The sequence below is a fragment of the Lemur catta genome, chromosome 14, assembly GCF_020740605.2.
Source record: "Lemur catta isolate mLemCat1 chromosome 14, mLemCat1.pri, whole genome shotgun sequence".
NCBI lineage: Eukaryota > Metazoa > Chordata > Mammalia > Primates > Lemuridae > Lemur > Lemur catta.
In genome coordinates, this window is record NC_059141.1 from 54376407 (window position 1) to 54396672 (window position 20266).

The following is a 20266-nucleotide window of genomic DNA, read 5'->3' on the forward strand; positions in this document are numbered from 1 at the left end:
TCAACAGTTGTGGACAAACTAGACCTCTAGGATTTCTGTGCCAGCGTTTTCAACACAATCTGCAATCTCAGGGGAGGTGAATGCATCGTTCTACAGAGCCCCAAGGAAGTGATGGTTCTCCAGAAGGGTCACTGGGGGTCACCAAGTCCATCCCCAAGCCTCTGGCTTCACTGAAGGACCCTGAGTCCTCCCAAAGAGATTCATGTCCTTAAAAATCTCCTTGTGTCCGAATCCAAGACTCCAAGCCAAATCTCCCCTGTCTCATCAGAGCTGGCATTAGGATGACACCAAATTCACTTACACAGCCTCCTTGCAGAGTCAGCTGGTAAAGGAAAGGTCAGGAAGCACCATTCTGATAAGCTCTCGAGAGCTACATGTAGGAAGCACACACCAGCCCGGGGACACACTGTCAGAAAACATTGCCTTCCACACTAATGATATCTCAGAGAGTTGCTGAGATCTTGCCTGTGATGGAAGAAAATCACCCTCCCTTAGCTCCCCGTTAGTAGCAAGAAAGTACTAGAAGAATCCTACTGACCCCAGAATCCTACCCATGCCCAGTACTTTCCTCTTTCTCCTTTCTCAGCTCCAAACCTGCAGAGGCCTGAAATTGGAAACATCCACTTTGGAACTTTGGAAACATCTCCAAGAAAGAGGCCTGAAATTCTCGCCAGAACTTCACCACTGGGCTGTGTATGGTGCCACTTTATTGGTCAATCAGCCACCTGCATGAGACCACCTTACAAATAAGGTCCGCTTAGCCTGGGTCACAGGAAGAACCAATTTATACTCAGTCCTATTTCATGTTTGGTCAATAGCATACCCACAGATGAAGCCCTGGTGTGAGGTCCTGCCTGCATTTTAACCTCACAGGAGCACATCCTCCACGGCCTGAAGTGTAACCAGTGCCATGAGATGTAAGTATAAGCAGTGTCTCCCTTGTGAAGAGGGAGTGGGCAGCTCACCTTGGGCTTCACCACCTTCATGAAGGCTCCTCTGACCAACGCCTCCTCTCGTTCTTGTCTGGTTACTTTCCGGGCATCCAGAAACTTCAAGTTGGGCAGCTTGTGCAGAACAAAGCATCTGGAAGAGAAGAGTCAGAGACAACTCAGGAAGGTTGGGTGACAGCCTCCAAGATCCAGGCAATTTGTCTTATCTTCCAGAATCCGTACTGTGGGGTCTTAAGGAGCTTAGATCTTGGCCGCTGCCTCTCTTCTCTTCCACAAGAAATGAACAATCCCTCTTTGGGGAAGTCAGATGGTTAAATTTTACAGAGACACAAAACAAAACTTTAGAAACACACACTAACGGCTGCACTTGGCTCAAAGGTGGACACACACACCCCTGGACAGGCCAGCAGAGCAGGACCCTGTCAGTGTACCCCTCCTGTTCTGGAATGCAGGCTCAGCTTCTTTGCCACAGGCATCCTCAGTAAAAGTAACCCACAACCTGGGTGTACCCCTTACATCACTGCCATGCCTGTGGGTCAGCTTTTCACTCTCATCGCTGAGATGACAACAGATCTTCCACTTGGAGCTGAGACAAGAGACCGTGACTTGCCATCCAGGATAATAAACTAGACTGTCATAACCCACTGACTTTGAGATAGAAAAGTAAGGAACACATGTAGCTGAAAAATGCTCCCTGGAGGAATCAAGCCGGGTCTTGAGAACCTTTTCCTCACCATCGCTGGGTTATTTCCACGCAGGTACTATGAAATTATCTTTATCAAGGAGAAAGACGGGGAACTGGCTTCTAGGGGAAATTAATAGCCCAGCAAATGCTATGTGTTCTCCATTCCCCTGGAAAGACTCTTTGTCACCCATTACCCAGGGGATAAGCTAATGGCTATTTGTACGATGAATGGTCCTCAAATAGGTACACGTGGACTTGACAAGAACACTTGGCCAGGGTATGGGTACGTAGATAAATAAATGTATAAAAAGTACAGATGCATGCCTATATTTCTCCCTCCTCAGTGACAGTCACCAACCCACATGCTTCCCATCAAGCTCCATACCCCATCAATCAAATGAGCAACTGTTTAGACCCTATCCTGCTTAGCAAGAAGAGGTGAGTACTCCAACGTCAAGAACAATAGATTATCTCTGAGGGAATCTGTCACTTCCTCCCTGCACCCAGCCTCCTCAGTATATGCTCACCTCTCAAGCCCCAACCCCTATGAAGGTTCCTACCACGCTTCCAGCCCACTCTGCCTTCTTCCTTCTCAGCACCCCTGGAATACACTCTCACCACCATACAGTCTAACATTTCGTTGCTTTCTAATTATTTTCTTGGTGAACAGATGTCTTCACCTTAAACTATAAGCTTGTTAAAGGCAGGGGCAAATTTCTTTGCTCACCCTCACCACATCTTGGAAATTGGCATTAGAATGGAGTCACCAACACGCCAGATAGTTTCAGTGGCACAAATATTTCTTGAGCACCTATTGTGTGCCGGCCCTAGGGATACAGAGGTGATTATGACACGGCTCCTGCTCTCAAAGCCGTTCTCAATGTAATGGAAAAGACATGCTCACATACAGAAATCAGAAATCACAGCTAAGAGCCAAGATTGCAGTTATGCACAGAGGAATTACAGGGGCACAGAGAAGGGGCCTACTTACTTACTGCATGATTAAAAACTAAATGGAAATGGAGGAACAAGAATCTCCAGTGGGCTTCAAAGAAGCAAACCCTAAAGCAACTCCACGCACCATTCTCAGTGCAGCAGTTACTAGGAGTGCACATGCAGGGTACCCTCCTCCTCACTGGAGCCTGGGGTTCCTCCCACATCCGTAAGGTGGTCTCATATCACCAAGTGGCCATCATATGCTTGTTCGGGTAAAAGATTTGGCTGATCACTCAAAAGCCAAAGAAAATAATTTAGATGCCTCTAGGAATAACAGTCATATTACTCACTGTTAAATCCAAAATACTCCAGAAGTTTTCAGAGCTATACATTTCCTCCTTTAGAAATGTCCACCCCAATGCCTGAGGTCCTAGAAGTTTGACTATCTATTAATACTTCCTGCTTCCTCCTTGCCCTTTTTCCTACCCTAAGCCTCTCTCTTCCCCCTCCAAAGACTCCCTAACCTTACCCAAAAATCAAGGAAGTGCCACAGAGGGCCCGAACGTCTGTTCTATCCTCCAGCAGAACTCCCACAGGCCTCAGTCAACGTCAGAGAAGACTTCCAACTTCTGCATGTAGCAGAAAAGTCTCGATGACAACAGATTCTTTCAAATAAAGACATGTACAGACAGAAACAATATGTCAGGAGTGACGCACAAGGGAGTAAAGACACCCACTAAGTGTAGGGTGGGAAAAGATGAATATTCAGGTGCAGAAAACACCAGTATTAGAAAATCAGCCAATGTTTAATGATGGAGTGAAAGATGCCTTCACAGGGCTGGCAGGAACCACGATGACAACAGACCGCACGTTGTCATTTCGCCGCACTTTGGATCACAGCCCTGAAATCAAAAGAGAAAGAGAGAGAGAAGTGCTGGCTTTTAAGCTAGTTAAAAATTTTAGATGACAAAGAGCTGCTGTTTTCAGATCACTCTTCTTATACAGTCGAGGAGACAGCTCATGACACAGGCTGCTGGTCACGCCTGAAAGTAGGGATGACGCGACACCAAGCCTGAGGCCAGCCTGGGTTGGGTTTCTAGGTGGTTGCTGCCTGGAGAGGTTTGAAGGACACTAGGAAAACCCGTCCCAGATAGTTCAGTCTGAGACTCAGCCCAGGGTCCGAAGTTCCTCCCGCAGAGATGTCTTTTGTTTACTCACTCAGGTATTCACCCACCCAACAGTAATTACTGAACAGCTACCACCTGCCTGGAGCTGTGCCAGGTGCCGAGATACAGTGAGGAACAAAATGAAACTTCTGTGCTCTCAACAAGCCTATATTCTAGCACGGTGGTTCTCCAACTTGGGCTGGCATCAGCAACCCTGGGATGCTTGTTAAAACCCAGATTCCTGGGCCCCATCCCCAGATTTCTGATTAAGTAGGTCCTGAGTGGGGCCTGAAATCTACATTTCTAATGTGTTCCCGGGTGATGCTGATGCTCCCGGTCCTGCTGAGAACCAGTGTGCAAGTGACAATAACACCACGAGGAATAACAGTTCTGGAAGTATAAGGACGGCGAGGCGGCCAAGAGTCTCCTTCCCGGTTCTGCTTATGTCCTGCTCTGCCCCGATGCCTGCAGTACACAGAGCCCAGGCAGTGGCCTCGTGGACCAGATCCTCCTGCCCCTTGGTGGCTTGGAACTGGCTCCAAAGATTATTGCCAAGTGTTAAGTCAATGGGCTTCTTGCCTGCCTGTCCCATCCTGGTCTTGGGAGATCTATTTCTCTTTGTTCTAGGTCATGTCAGGGTGTCAAAAGCCGCAGCTTCAATCCTGAGTGGAATACAAGTTTGCCATAAAAATACAAGAGAGGATTCCCGAAGCCACAGAATGAAGGCTTTTACAATATCAATTCAACCCTTGTAAATTTAATCCGGGGTTATTTGTTGCACCAAAATCTCTTTACCGTGATGTATTACTTAGTTACTGGGGTTATCACAGCCGTATCCTAAAGTTGCATAGTACATAAAACATTTCAGTTAACAATGCGGGCAGGTTAACTCCCCCAGATAACCTGCAATCACAAGGGCTAGTCCAGATGACATCCCTCTGTCAGCTTCCACGAGCTATTGATGGTTCAATCAGTTTGTTTTGAAGGTAAAGTACAACAAAAGGGCACTAAACTTATTCAGACTGTCAACAGGGGCTATCGGGAATGGGGCTTGCAGGTAAGTAATTCTGGGTGTTTTAAGGCTATTATCAAACAGCAATGGTTGAAGGAAGAGACAGCTACTAATAACACAGAAGGCAGCCATCATAAACCACTTTATGGCAGAAACCCCCGTCTATAAATCCTGCGACACCCGGAGACAGCTTCAGATTTATAAAACTGCTTGTTAAGCCAGGGCACTGCTTAATGAAAAGAGATCCGTCTAAGTTCTAAGTCGCACGTCCCTACCTCCAGAGGGCAACTCCAATTTTCCTGACCTTCTCAAGGTGGCTAGGGGAAAGCCCCCAGGGCTGAAGGACGGCAGGGGGGCGGTGGGGGGGTTGGCAGGGGTCCTCCTGGCTGTGATACAGAAGGTGAGGCTATCCAGAGGAAAGCAGGGGCCCAAGAAGGTGCTTAAAGACCCAGTTTTCTCTGTCTGGAAATAGATTTCCTAAAAGTGAGAGACTGGCACACAGAGCTTTTCGGGTTCTCTCTCTTTACATATAGAATGTTCCATTTTCTTAAAGGACTCCTCTTAAGAGAGAGCTAAAACTGGTAGGAAGAGAAAACAACCTGAAAAAAGGCTTTTTTGTTTTTGCCCAAAAATGAATTTTATCTGCTCCAATCCCAACGCTCTGGCATCTTTCATCTAGACCTCAAAGAGAGAGGAGGATGCTATTTCCTCATGCTCACAACTGATACCCCAGGGTCCCCACACTGTCTGCTCCCCAGTAACACTGCACAACCACACAAAAGTCCAGACAGGTCTCCGCTGTCTGCTAGAGGGGTTGCCGCCATGTTTCTTTCTCTGAGACTCTGTTTAAGAAATACCAAGTGTCCAGTTCTTGAGGGAACTGGGCAGGGGAGTCACTGGAGCTTTTCTGGCTTCCTGCCACTGATGGCATTATTTCTTGCTGCCTTCTTGCACGGGGGCTGGGAGATGTGGCACAGGCCATCGATGCCCTACACAGGGCTCTGGTGGGCAGCCGTGGGTGATCCTCGAACTGTTCTCACTCCTTCCCAAAGCTTACCAGAACGGAGTGAGGATGCCAACAAGACATCACGCTTCTTTGCTGCTGACTAGATTACATCAATTCCGTTTAGGAACACTGGTTACCTCATGCTGATCAAAAGCGCTGATCAACTGCCGACTGAGTCTGATTATTAATAAAAAGTCAGCAATGGTTTAAATGTAGCTGATTTGAGAGACCAAAGCTTTTAAAGTGAGGGGGAGAAAAATCAAAAGGAGGGGAGGTCTTCATGACAAAAAGCTTGGGGACTAATGGGGGGGAGGAAAGAGCCCAGGCGCCAGCCTGTCTCGCCGTGTGATCTTGGCTCGGTCTCTGTCACCTTTCTGAGCCCTGGTCTCTCTATGCATGGCCCAAATGATGTCTAAACCTCCTTCAAACTTTACCTTGCTTGACTTCTATGCACCTCACAGTGGATTTGCAACAAATATATCCATATCATCCTTTCTTATTATTCTGATCTCCTTATATAACCACCTTCCACACCTCCAGGTAAAAGACTGTGAGAAAAAGTCAATAAAGACCAAAGCGTAATGAACAAACACGGCGAGTGGAATAACTCCAGATGCTCGGAGAGATGACAATGATCTCACTCTAATGAGCGGAGGTGAGCTCACCTACAGCATTAATGAATGCCTGGCTACTGGCAGAGGCCAGCTGATTTTCCTCACAGTTCACCAGCAGCGATGTTTGAAGTCTGCGTGCAAACAATACACCCACAGGACAGACCCAGGCCCTCTACAGAGGGTAACCGGCAATTACTCTGTGGGCTTCTGTCACTTTGATCTCTGGGTCGTGACCTTTGCTTTCTTGTGATCTTCAAAGCCCAGATCGTAGATTAGCTGGAGAATGCTGGCTGGGTTATGTAAGCCACAAGTTTTACAGCTCCTATTCGGCTGGGAAATGGTGGCAGCCAGGGACAGCCAACAGAGGTGGAGGGTCCCTCCCTCCTTCCCTTTGGCTGAGTGCTACAGACACTGGGCAGGCCCCTGGGCTGCTCCGTGCAAGGGAACAAAGAAAGGGTGTCACGTCTTAAATAATTTAAAGTTGTAAGGAATACAGAGGGGCCTACTGGGGGTGGGGGAGCGAGGCCAACCAGAGACTGGAGTGACAGGAGAGAATGAAGAACAAAGGGTTTAGTGACAGAAGAGGAGCTAAGAGACCATGAAACCAACTCCCTTATTTGAAAGGTGAAGTCTAGACTGGTCTACTGTTGACCTTCAGTCCTTGTTCTTTCTGCAGTAAGAAGAAAGAAAAGGATTGCAAGAGAAGACAAGAAATAGACCATTCCGGGCACCCAAATTTCCCATCCTTGACTCATTATTTTGGCCGGTGTTGAAATCTGCAAGGGGCCCCAAGTGGTTTCTTTGTACAGTGGTGGTCTCTCAGGCCAAGCCTCACCCGGCCACTCTTCCTGCCCAAATCCTAGAGGCTGCTGGTTATCACATTCACCTCCATTCAACATTCATCCCAAAATAGCAGTACAGTGTGTACACACAGCCGAGCACGGACAGGTTTAAGCTGCTGTAATAACACGGCAATGGACATTTCTCAGCCATGAACGATGATGAATGGCAAAGAGAGCCCCCAGGCACGGTTTCACTCCGGCCCCAGCAGGGCCAGGACGCTACTCAACAACTTGGGAGTATGTTCTTGCTCACATACAAATTTAATGAGCCCATTTTACTGTGGGGATGTGTGCCAAGAAAATCCAACTGGGTGCGCAGGGGGTAAGTGAGGAAGCGAACGGGGTGGGTGTGGGGGGAGGGGAGGAAAGGTCGGCAGAAACCCAAGCATCTGTGATGCCATTTCCAATAACTACATAAATCTAGTCACTTCCCATTTCTGGTCCAGTGGTTGGCCACAACGTGACCTAAAACAGGGCTGACCTCTTTGAAATCAACATCTCCCATGGAAATGAAACAACAGACACACTTGTTTTGATGTATGGCTGGGTGACATATTATAAATATTACATCACATAACCACAGAGGATGCCAATCAATAAGAAATTTTTTTAGACAGCACTAAATGAACCATGGGTTCTTGCTTCTGAATACACTCCTTTAAGTCTCCTAGTATTGCTTAAATGATTAATAGAAGACATATTGTCAGAAAATGTACTTAAAGTGAAAAACAGTAAACTGTAGAAATATCATTCATTTTTTAAGCAATTTTCTAGTGAAAATGTCACATAAATTTACATAGAGGCTCTACTATTAGGCTCTGGGTAACAGCTAGAAGGAAGGCAGACCTCATGCTTTGTGGATGAAGGGCCAGGAAAATATTTTACCAAAAGAAAAAAAGAAGGCAGCTACATTGCTTTGTATACATATACATGCCAAGGGAACTCTAGATTCAAAAGTCGTACTGTGAAATCCTAAAATTTCTCAGAGGCAAGTGAAGCACAAACTCCAGGAAGAACAAAGCAGAGCTGCTAACAGACCATGGAATGGAACTGCAACACACACTCATTTGTCTCTTCCAAATACAAATGTTGGTGCTTACCCAACCAGCAATAAAAATATATGGCTCACGCCTGTAATCCTAGCACTCTGGGAGGCCGAGGCAGGAGGATCACTTGAGCTCAGGAGTTCAAGACCAGCCTGAGCAAGATCAAGACCCTGTTTCTAATAAAAATAAAAAACATTAGCTGGGCATGGTGGTGCACACCTGTGGTCCCAGCTACTCGGGAGGCTGAGGCAGGAGGATTGCTTAAGCCCAGGAGTTTGAGGTTGCTGTGAGCTAGGCTGACGCCACGGCACTCACCTAGGCAACAGAGTCAGACTCTGTTTCAAAAAAAAATTAAATTAATAAAAAATTTAAACATACTAGAGAATTGGCCTACCACTCCACTCAACCACCAGATGCTATGCAGCAAATGTTTAACTGGATGGGAACACATTAAATGTTCCTGTTGCTGTTCTTAGTTACTGTTTCTCTCAGAGTCCAAGTATCTTGTCATCATCATACATGACCTATGAAGTTTCTGTGGTAATTTTGACTAGATGTGATTTTGGCTTTGAATGGCCTGTGGAATCTGGCCCCTCATGGCAACTTTGCTGTACGTGAGCTAATGCATAGCCCTCTCAGCCCCACCCCTCAACTCCTTCCAGGGGGACAGACCTGCAGTGGGGAAGGCAGGCTCGGAGGGTGCCCAGGCTAGCCCAGGAGATGGGTCACTCTTGTAGAATTGGGCCTCCACTAAAGAATCATGACCCACAATCAGCACTTAGGTCTGAAAGAGAGTCCCCTGCTTGTTTACCGCATTTGTCGACATCCAGATGAATCTGATTCCAAATGGGAAGTGGGCATCGGAGGGGCCCAAAGTTCCCTGCCTCTCCCTATAAGTACTCAGCTCCTGAGAGGGAAAGGTAGTTTCAATCCACCTCCAGGAAACAGGTACCAAGTCCCTTGTCCACATCTAGCACTATTTTAGGTGTTGATGAGGCTTCAAGAGACAGGAAGACTCAGCTCTTACCCACTAGAAACCATTCTCTGCACGTTGAAATAGATGAAGTGATGAGAGAAACATACAAGATGCAATGTATAAAATGGTATGAGATGGTAAGGAAAGAACCCTAACCCCCTGAGAGCAGAGTATCTCAGAATGCTGAAGCCAAGTGAACATCAGAATCACCTATAGGCTGCTTTATTGTATTTGCCACCAAAAGAATCAGAATGCCTTGGATAATTCAGAGGTATATCCTTAGCTAAGGGCCACTGATCTAGACTTCCCCCTCCATTTTAAAGGTTCCACTGGCAAAGCTGGACCCCACATCAGATCTTCTGACCTGACCCTTAAAACCATTGCTGGTGGACAGTGAGGCATAGCTTTATGGTGGAGAGGTATAGGCCTTGTGGAACATTCTCTTGGGGATTGTATATGAGCTCTCCAAACTTTGGTGGGAAGTAGTCTCTCTCAAAAAAGTGACTCTGAATCAAACCATGGAAAGATCTTACAACCTGTAGGTCAAATCTGGCCTGCCATCTGTTTTATTAATATAAATAAAGTTTTATTGGAACACAGCCATGCCCATTCATTTACAAATTATTTATGGCTCCTTCTGCACTACAACAGCAGAGTTGGATAGTTGTGACAGAGTCCGTATGACTTGCAAAGCCTAAAATATTTATCATATGGCCCTTTACACCCAACAACTTTTCCTCTTTCTTGGCTCCTATGACCTCAACAATGGGATAAAATGGCTCTAGGTTACCCAAAGGTAAAAGTTTAACATTGTCATGGAAACCCACTGAAGTTTATCAAACATCTACTATGCACCCCACAGTATAATATCATCCCTCAAAGATGCTATTTTTCCCTTCTCCCACCATGCTCAAGCCCCTAGCTCACCTGTATCTCTTGTAGTCTTCCTCATCCTTTTCCAAGCTGACCAGCTCATTGGGACAGGCCACATTGCCCAGCAGGCTCAGATACTCCAGAGCTGGTGTCACTTCTGCCAGGTGATCCAGCAGACACTCCAAATCAGTGATGTTACAAAGGTTAAGGATCTTGGTCCAGGAAGACAAAAGGCTTAGCAAGGAGCACAGGCCACAACCGAGAGGCACAGCCTCGCAGCCAACGAGCCCAGCCCGCTCCTGTGAGACAACAGGCTAAGGGTTGAAATCAGCTCAGCTGTGGGTACAGGGTATTGCTGGTTTTTCACTCCCACTGCTGAGAACACAGCCCAACTTTTCCCTGGGCAGGTAAGGCTAAACCCAGATCACTTGAGGGAGAATGAATAAACTTCATTTTATCATAACTTTCTTTCCTTTGTACCTCTGGTTTTTTTTAATGATAAAAAGGATACATACATTCCACATCATAAAATATTTTGATATGCAAATCCATTTTTCTCTAGTAATGAAAACAAGAAATTATTTCTAAAGGTCTTTTAAAAATATATTCTCCTTTCTCTCTCGGTGGGGGGAATTTATCGTTGAAACATATGGAAATGACATGGATGCGAACAGAGACTGGCCCCTCTCCTGACCTGAGAGCCTGTGGTGGAGCCAAGCCTTGCTCAGTGGCTTCACCGGTGGCAATGCAGCATTGGGCTGGGGGGAAAGGAGAACAAAGCTAGCAGGAAAAGACGACAAGAGTAAGTTAGGATGGGCTTAGTCAAACCTGGCAGGTCAAAACACATTTCCTGAAATTCTGCTATGAATCTAGTATTCTATGAAGAAGTGAATGAATGAGAAAGACTGAGGAGGGGCATGGCAGTGAGATTATTCCCCAAGCTGCCCCCAGTTTGTTCCACTGTCCAGTCAAGGCCAAATCAAATAAGGTAAGAGCCATAGATTCACGGAATCACAGGTATTGGAAAGGGTTTAGTGATAACCTACTACCTACATCAACTCCTGGTTCAAGCCACATACAGAAGAGCTGAGCCCCAGGCAAGGGGGTGATTAGACAGGCCATGTATGGAGGCCAGGATTTCCAGAGGGGAGGAGTTAGCCACATCAGCAGACAGAACGGGGTCCTCACCAGGGCAGGGCCACAGAGCATACAGGGGCCAGACACAGGGCATATGCAATACGCAAGCAGCAGAGACTCCGGGAGTGAGGTCTACTTGGACCTGGGAGAAGAAGGTAACATAAAAGAATAGGGCTGTTTTCTCTCTGTCAGGATGTTATCTAACCTTGGTAGTGACACAGATTTTCTCATACTTTGTTTCAACTTGCCTGAGAAGAATGAACTCCAAATCCAACCAATGTCTGAAGCCAGTCCCTAAGGAGTCATCACAAAGTAGCACATTATGACAACCATAATAGTTTTTCTTTCCCCTGGGATTGAATCTTCCTCTAACTTCCACCCATTGACCCAGTTTAACTGCTTGGGGTCACAAAGAATAAGCCGCTCTTCTCTTCCACATGAGGAGCCTTCAGATATCTGAAGCTCACACGTCTTCCTTACATCTTTTATCCTCTGATCTAAGGTCCTGCAAGCCTTCTTCGTACACATGCTCTGCCACTGTCACACGTAAGACCAAGCGCTGTCCTCTGGGTGGGAGCAAGAAGGAGAAAATGAGAAGCACAAACAAATCTTCCATAAATAACATCCAGGGAGGACCACAAAGGAGCCCAGAATGAGGATGATGGGAATGGAGTTCATGCAGAAGCCTAGAGGGAAGGTCCCACCAGGGAGACAAGGTTGGATGTTCAGGGGTGGGTGGCCGGGAAGCGAACCATAAACCTATTTCATCACTGAAGACAAAACATGCCTACTACTTTCTAAATTAAAGTTTGATTATCATAGTTTTAAGATAATAATTTAAATATAATCAATTAAAATGACAGTGAGTGATTCTAAGGAAAACTCAGCTTTTCCAGCAGGTATGTTTGTACATTTCATAGTCATTGCTATATCAAAAAGTGAGAAAGGTAACAGAGTCCTACTCAGACTTTCTCTACCACTATTGCCCTTAGATATGGGCAGAGGCAGCTCAAGGGGTCCTGTGCTTTGGAGTGACATCCTGAAAATTTTCTAAGTCCCCACCCATCTAGTATCTGGGACTGGCCAGGGGCCAACAGTGTCATTCAGGTGTAGTAGCCCACGCTTGGACTTGGACCTGAATGGGCCCCAGTCCTGGCCCTGGTTTCTCCCCTTCAGGGTTCACTTCAACCCTCTACCCCACACATGGGACCCATCAGATGCGCCCAAGAGCACCAGGACTCACGCCTACGTCCTAAAGCCTCAAGGGCAGGCCCTCATTCCAGCGAGGGCAGTCACATAAGCTGTTCACTCCTGCTGGCCAGCACGTTATTTCTTTTGTGGGACTGCAAGACAGGGGGCTGCCAAAATAGTGCTGACATACTGATCTGGAGTGATTCAAATTATCTACGTCGATGAGGGCTCTAGAGGACCTACTCGGGAAGCCCTTTCTATGATGGATGGAAAAGTCAGACCAATATCTATTTTCCTCTTAGGGAAAATTCCTTAAACCTTGGCTCTTTTTCATCTCCTGAAGGAAGGTGGGAACATGCAGGAATAGAACTCAAAACTGGCAAGATTTTTAAGTAGAGGAAATGTTGGGCAACTGAGTTGGACTGAAACTCCAGCCATTCCCCAACATTTAGTGATGAGTGAAAGAAGCCTAGGATGCCACCAGCCGGGCAGCAGGCCTAGTTTAATTTGAGTAAATCTTCTTATGTAGATTTACCATGGTGCTAATAATGCTTATGTGCCAGGGGCTTCCTGCCTGTACAGGCCCCTTCCAAGGCCCTGGGAAAGGTCCTAGTAATATAGTCACATGGTCATTTATTTTTGTAAAATTTGCAAAAGTAGATTATTTAAAGCATGATTGGTTAAGATCACTGTCTCTCTCCAGTAGGACTTCTTCCATCATATTTCCCCTTGAGTTGAGTGACAGTGAGAGTGAGAATCTTGGGGACCCACTTAAGCAGAACATGTGTAGCAGTGGCTTTAATTATTCTTCAGTGGAGTGTATTTGTATGATTTGCAGTCATTTCTGTGTCTGGTTAAATTATTTGCAACATACCAGTAGGAATGACTTTGAGTAATACTCCTACCACCCACCATGTTGACACAAATACACAGAGACCAACATAAAAGTGATGATAAAATGGTTAACAAACTCAGCAACTCAATGAACGTTTAAGATTCTGTTGAGTGTGTGTACACATATACACCCATACACACAACTTGATATATTCTGAAATCTTATATAGCTCATATATAAAAGAAATGTGTAAGAATTTCTCCAAAATTTAATGACCCTAAAAGTTTTACCAATAATGTAGTGGTGAAATCACCAATAATGAGTGGTGAAATCATCAATGAATGGTGGAACTGAAAGAAACATTTCTAAGCCATGAAAAACAAAAATTAATTTCTGATGAACCATGCTAAAAGAAGGAATTATCTTTCTGTTCTCTCTATAGGAAATGCTACAAAATTTCATCATATAATGAAGCTATAAGGGAAGTTGCAGGAAAAAAAGCAATGAAAAAGTTCTTATATGGGCATAACTCATGAAGAGATTGTTTTTATAGTAGATTACTTTTCTAAGTATTTTGATACTTGTGGAATTTATCAACTTAAAAATTTTTAAATTCCTTTGATATATTTTTATTCCAAATAAACATTCCTTTTCATACCTCATTTTGCATTCATAATTATGCTGTCTTTAAGAGGGCTCCCTCAAATGATATGTTTCACACTCCCCAAAACCTGGATCTGTTCCTGAGGGGAGGCCATGGACAAGTGGATCATGGGAGTTTCTTGGGCAAAGGGTCTGCAGGTTCCAAGAAGTTTCAGCCATCCCGTGCCAATGAAATCCAAGGGATTTCCAAAAGCCTGACTCATGTAGGGTATTTTGTATGGCGGAAGCTTCATCTTCCTAAGCCTTGGAACTATCTACTAAATGATAAATTGGGCTGAGTCAGGGGGTCTCCCCTAAATCTACACCCAACAGGAAGCACTAGCACCTCCTACCTGAACGCTCTGAGCCAGGCCTTCCTCTTTATGTTGATAGCACCACCAGAGGATCAAACACGAGGAGGAGTTTTAATTGGTTTCTTGGTCTCGTGGGTCAGCAAGGACAAACACAGCCCTGTCTTGCCTGATGTTGAGGTCTGAGATAGAACTTGTCACATTCCCTTTTTGTCAAGTTGCAAGGAAAATTAACTAGAGGCAATCAGTGGAAGAAACTTGGTGTCCCCTGCTAATCAAGACCACCGCAGTGGAAGCTGTTTCAGGGATTCTCCTAAGGGTCCCTTTTCTGTTTTTTTCTTTTTAAAAATCTAAGCTACCTGGCATAGTTTCAACTCTCTCCAGCTGGATTCTCGGCACACACCTGGTTTCCCTCATCAAGTCTTCTCCGGAGTACTTAGCGTTTAGATTTTTTTCAGTGTTGTCTACAGAAAGTTGCCATTGAGGAGCCCAGCTGTCAGGGCTAGGCTTGCCAAGGGAGATTTTCTGCAGAGGGCCCAAGATCAAAGCAGCATCTTGCCTTGGAAGTTTGGAGTGTGGGGGAGGAGGGGAGCCTCCCGCTGTGCATGTCCAGTTGCACAGGTCCGAAGCCAGGTGAGAGTGGCACATCCCTCCCTCGGGGCTCCCTGCAGGTCAAAGGGCAATCTCTATAACCACTGGGAAGATTTTAGCCAGACCTAATCCTAGCACAGGATTTTTGAAAGCTAAATACACAGTATAATGACATATTATCTCTTTCGTTCAAACATACGTGTCAGAAATATGTCGCATCCAAAAAACAATGAAGGAAACTGGTGTTAAAGGTCACACAGCCAGTAAATGGCAGAGTCTAGATTCAAAACCTGGGTCCTAAAGAAATTGCATTTCTAGGGGGAAAAGTGGTTCATAATTTCCTAACACAAAGGGGAATTTAAAACACTGAGAAATGAGGAGTGTTACATGTTTCTGTGGGAGATTCCAAGGTGCTGGCATCCCACTGTGCTCTGTGCCTCAGCTATGGCCTTCTGATGGGCCCTGATTCTGTTAAAGCATTGAGGCTTTGGCTAACAGCAACATGTGCTAAGAAATTGTAGTCTTTGGGTGTTAATAAAGTGATTTCCCATATATTATGCCATTTAAATGTCTCAACAGTACCCTGAAGTGTGCATCTCCCATTTTATGAAGAAACTGAGGCTCTGACAAGGTACAGTGACTTCCGCAAGATGACACAGTAAACTGCTGTGGGAATCGGTCCTGTCCTCTGACTGGTGCAGTGGTCTCCGTGTAACATGCAGCACTATTGTCCCTTCCTGTTGGCACTAGGATGCAAACTCACGATCTGTCTCAGACACATGCTGAGCAAACAGGGAGACAGAAAAGGAAGTGTGATTTCAAATGAAATCCGCTTACTTCCCTTCCCCAGCACCCAAAAGGAAGGTGCAGGAGAATCATTTGATTGTGCAAAGGTTAAAATATCTACATTTTCCTCAATTTTCAGTCAATCCCGTACTTGGGGTTGAGTATTCAGACATACTATGGCTGACACCAGTACCAGGCACCCCAGCCCTACTGGTGGAGAGCCAGGGATGGTGTGTGCACAGGCTCCTGGACCCGTGAGAGAGGGACTGAGAACACAGTGGCAAGGGAGGGGTTTCAGTCCATAGCCACTGGCTACCTGACCAGTGTGAATGAACCAAAGGAAGAAGGGTAAGATAGCTCCAAACCAAGAGATGAAGAGGTAATCTGGGATAATCAGGCTTTCAGATATATGAAGACAGGACACCAAACTGAGGGCTGAACACAGTGGAACAAAGCCCTGGTAGAAAAGCTGGGAGGTCCAGCAGGAGGTATGCAGATGGGCAGGGAGGCATTGATTGGTGAACACAGAAGGAATCTGCCAGATGATGGGCCTGGGCTCTGGAATCCCTTTCATGAGCAGAGTTTCTGCAGCCCCAGCTGGGAGCAGGGCCTTGCAGGGGCAGGCCCAGCCAGCTGACTCCTCCTGCATCTTAGTCCCTCCCTTGTGCAGTGGCCACCTCTCCTCTGGGTTTGAGGGTCTGGGGCAGGGACACAGCATACCTGGGTTCTAGACCGAGCTCCAACACTGACTATGTGACTTCAAAAAAGTTCAGACTCTCCCAGTTTTTCCATAAAATTGAGAAGAATTATTCTTCAGCAGTATCCAGAATGACGTCAGGGTAATGTTAGATTATGCGAGTCAGAGAAGCACTCTAAGCCTGTACTCTGTCCTTGGTCATAATGTGGCCCAAGTCAGATCAGATGAGTTTACACAATCCTCTAGGATAATAACAACAATAATACTAACCCATACATAGCACTTGCTACATTACTAGAATGTGATATTTGTGAGACACTTAGAATAACCCTCCAAACAACCTAAAGGGTGGGTACTATCATTGTCCCCATTTTGCAAAGGAAACCAAAGCACAGAGGTGTTAAACAACTTGCCGAAGGTCGGTCATGCAGTAAAGTAGCAGACATGGGGTACGAGCTCAGGAAGTCTGGCTTCAGAGCCTGTTGTTCTTAACTACTACGTGATCCTTCCTCTTGCCAAAGGATAAAAGAAGCCAATGACCCAAGTTCCCAGAGTCTAGTAGCATAGAGCATTGTTATAGACACATTTAACCGCGAGTCAAGCCAAAGTGGAAAAATCTAGATTTACATGGCAGATAAATTAGGCAGGGTGCATAACCATTCTACGTATGCCAAAAAACCAAAAAATTAAACTTCACAAAAGCATTTGAGATAAAACCCCATTTGATAATAAGCTTCCTAATATGTCTAAAGATTCAATTTACAATAAAGTGCTAATACCTTTTTAGAAGGTCAATAGTAACTTGTTTTCAGGGCTTCCTTTATCACAAATATGAAATAAAATCTTAAGGAGACATGATGCCAATACTTGTGGGGTAGTTTTTTATAGGAATGAACCATGCCTCTTTATACCCACACCTTGTGCAGTCCCCTCCCATATGTGTTCTACAGCTGGTATGTGACTTGCTTTGGTCATGGAACATCAACACACATGATAAAAGGAGGACTTGAAAAGTACTTGTACTACTGGGCTCGTGCTCTTAGAACACTCCTCCCTTGTGAAATGGCTTATGCTAGCCCGTTAGAGACATGTTGTTTAGCCAACACCCAACACCAACCTCTAGACGTATGAATAAGGCCATCTCAGACCACCCAGCCCTGGTCAAACCTCCAAAAACTGTGGCTACATGAGTGACCCAAGGTGAGGGCAGCAGCAGAACCACCTATCTGAGCCCTAGCCAAACAGCTGGCCCATCAAATTGTAAATAAAATGTTTGTCGTTTTAAGCCACTAGGTTTGAGAGTGGATTATTATGCAGCAAAAACTACCTGCTAAAGCCCACGTCCAAGGCATTTCATGGGGCAGCAATATGGACCCTAGAAACCGCTGGAGAGCCTGGGACAGTTTCACAATTAGGTGGGCTGAAAAGGTGGAGTCAGAAGTGTTAGGTTGGGAGCACAGCGTGTTGTATTAGTGCCTGTTTTTGCCTACCTTTCATTCTGTGACTTCTGGGTCAAGTAGATGGGGAAGCTGATCTTCACATCGTACCAGTAGATCAGAGGAGAAAAAAGGAAAGAAGTGATGCGGTATTTCCAGAGAGAGCCAACTACTGGCTTTTGTTTCTGCTCATAATAAAAATTATACCACAAGAGCACAGTGGTATAATTGGTCAGGTTTACATCTACATTAGAGTCTGCGTGGACTGTTATATTCTACACAGTGCTTTCTGCGTCAACCCCACCCCCAGTCCAGTATCATTATTCCCCCTGCATTACTTTTACGGGTTAGACAAGTCAAGGCACCGACAGGGAAAGGACTCAACAAAGACAAAGACAATCTCTCAGCACTCTGGAGCCAAGAGGCCCACTGATCTCTGCTGACAGCAGTACTGAGAATAAAATTATCATCCAGTCCAATTCGTTTCTTTAAAAATGAGAAACAGAAGCTCACACAGGATGACTTGTCCAAGGCCACACAGCTAAATATGATTAAGCTGACCCATGAACCCACATCCATGACTCTAGTATTCTATCGTGACATGGGTCACGGGACATGATCAACCATATCATCCAAATTCTAGCTCAATAATCCTTCTGTCCTTGACTGATTTGAGACTATTGATCACCTAAGACAGCCACAGAAGCCGTAAGACTCACTGACTACAATAATTTTTCAAATGAGACTGGGTAACTTGGTTGACCAAAGGATAGAAAAGGAGAAAAGCCACCCAAATTCTGTGAATTTACTTGTAGGCCTTTGCCTTCTACTTCTCTGAGAGTGCCAAGTAATAATGGCCGCAAGGAGCATATTTACAATGGACTGAATGTTTGTGTCCCCCCCAAATCCATATGTTGGAATCCTAATCCTCAATGTGATGGTATGTGGAGATAGGGCCTTTGGGAGGCAATTGGGCTGTGAGGGTAGATCCCTCGTGATGACAGGATGACTGTCCTCACTAGAGACGTGCGAGAGCTTGCGTGTGTGCTCTCTCTCCCTGCCATGTGAGGATACAGCAGAAAGTATCATCACCAAGAACCCAACCATGCTGGCACCCTGATCCCAGACCTCAAGCCTCCAGACTGTGAGAAATAAATGTTTGCTATTTAAACCCCCTCATCTATGGTACCCTGTTACAGCAGCAAGAGCTCAGACAATATTTTGTAGAATATGGAAAACATTACCTTATGGCTTGAAGTATAAACAATGGCTAACGAATGCATTTACAAACCATTCTTTAACACTGACATATGCATGTGCTAAACTTAACATGTCTTTCTGCTTTTATTTTATATTCTATAGGAAAACGTCCTCGTCCTTTTTCTATTTCTAACTTATTGCGTGAATGCGAACAAGTGATTCAACCACTCTAAGTCCAAATGTTCCATCAATAAAATAAGGCCATTGGACATCGAGTCTGAAGCAACACAGTGGAACGGAAAGAACTCTGGATATAACCACAGTTGAGATCGAATCATCTGGGACCCAGCATCTTGTTAGCTGTCTGGCTGTGATAGCTCTCACCTCTTTCCACATCTAGATAACTAGAAAAGTCACACCCTTCTCACAGGACTTGGTAAGAATCACAAATAATACACGTAACATACCCAACACGGTGCCTGATCCCTAGGAGTGCTCAATAAAGAACAGGTAATGGTAATGATTTATTCATTCATTCCCACAAATGTTTACTGAACGGTACTCTGTGCCAGGCATTATTCTATGTGTGAAGAACGGAGGAGTTAACAAAACAGAGGACATTCCCTGCCCCCCCGAGCTGGCATTCTAGCACACGCTAATCCACGATGCCAGCAATGGAGGAGCTTCGGGCCTTAGGTCGCAGGAAGGCTTCCCGGATTCCATTCTATAGAATCCAGAGCAGTTAGTCCCTATAAGTCTCATCGTAGAGGCAAGATAGGTCCTCACCTATGCGGGGAAGCCGTATACTATAATGTCCATTCCCACTGTAGAATCCAGAGCAGTTAGTCCCTGTAAGTCTCATCGCAGAAGTGGGACAGGCCCTCACCTACCCCGGGGGGTGGGGGGGCCACATACTATCATGCCTCTTCCAGGCCTCTGCCATCCCCAGCCCAGCTCGTATCCACCAGCCAGGGCAGAGCCAGGCCCAGGCTTCACAGCTCTCTTCCACCTTAGCTCCTTCCCTCTCCTTTCCCTGCCAGAACTGTTCCCCAAGCCTGACCCAGAGCTTTCCAGAACCCTCGAAGAAGGCGAAGTCTGCTTAGCAGCACTACCCTCTACTTGCCACCAGAGGTCGCCCTCCCACGCGAGCCCAGGCGAACAGAGCCAGCCTGGCCGCCTTGGCAGCAGTGACATTATTTTCTTTCTCTATTTTTATCTATTAAAAAGATTTCTTCACAGCCATAACTTAGATCTCTACACTAAAATGGAGCAACAGGAAGATATAATGGTGCATTTCATTTATGAATGACCTATAATAAATTACTCTGAAGTGT

The 20266-nt window shown here is 45.6% G+C and overlaps 1 protein-coding gene across 2 annotated transcripts in view; it reads right to left on the minus strand.

Moving 5' to 3' along the window:
- Positions 1 to 20266, minus strand: part of LRMDA (leucine rich melanocyte differentiation associated) — a 1038561-nt gene that overhangs the window by 478066 nt on the left and 540229 nt on the right. For both annotated transcript variants that reach the window (XM_045568897.1, XM_045568898.1), the window contains 2 exons: positions 10161 to 10300; positions 966 to 1083 (listed from right to left, as the gene is read on the minus strand). In XM_045568897.1, coding sequence (XP_045424853.1) covers positions 966 to 1083; positions 10161 to 10300 — 258 coding nt within the window. The remainder of the gene's footprint in view (positions 1 to 965; positions 1084 to 10160; positions 10301 to 20266) is intronic.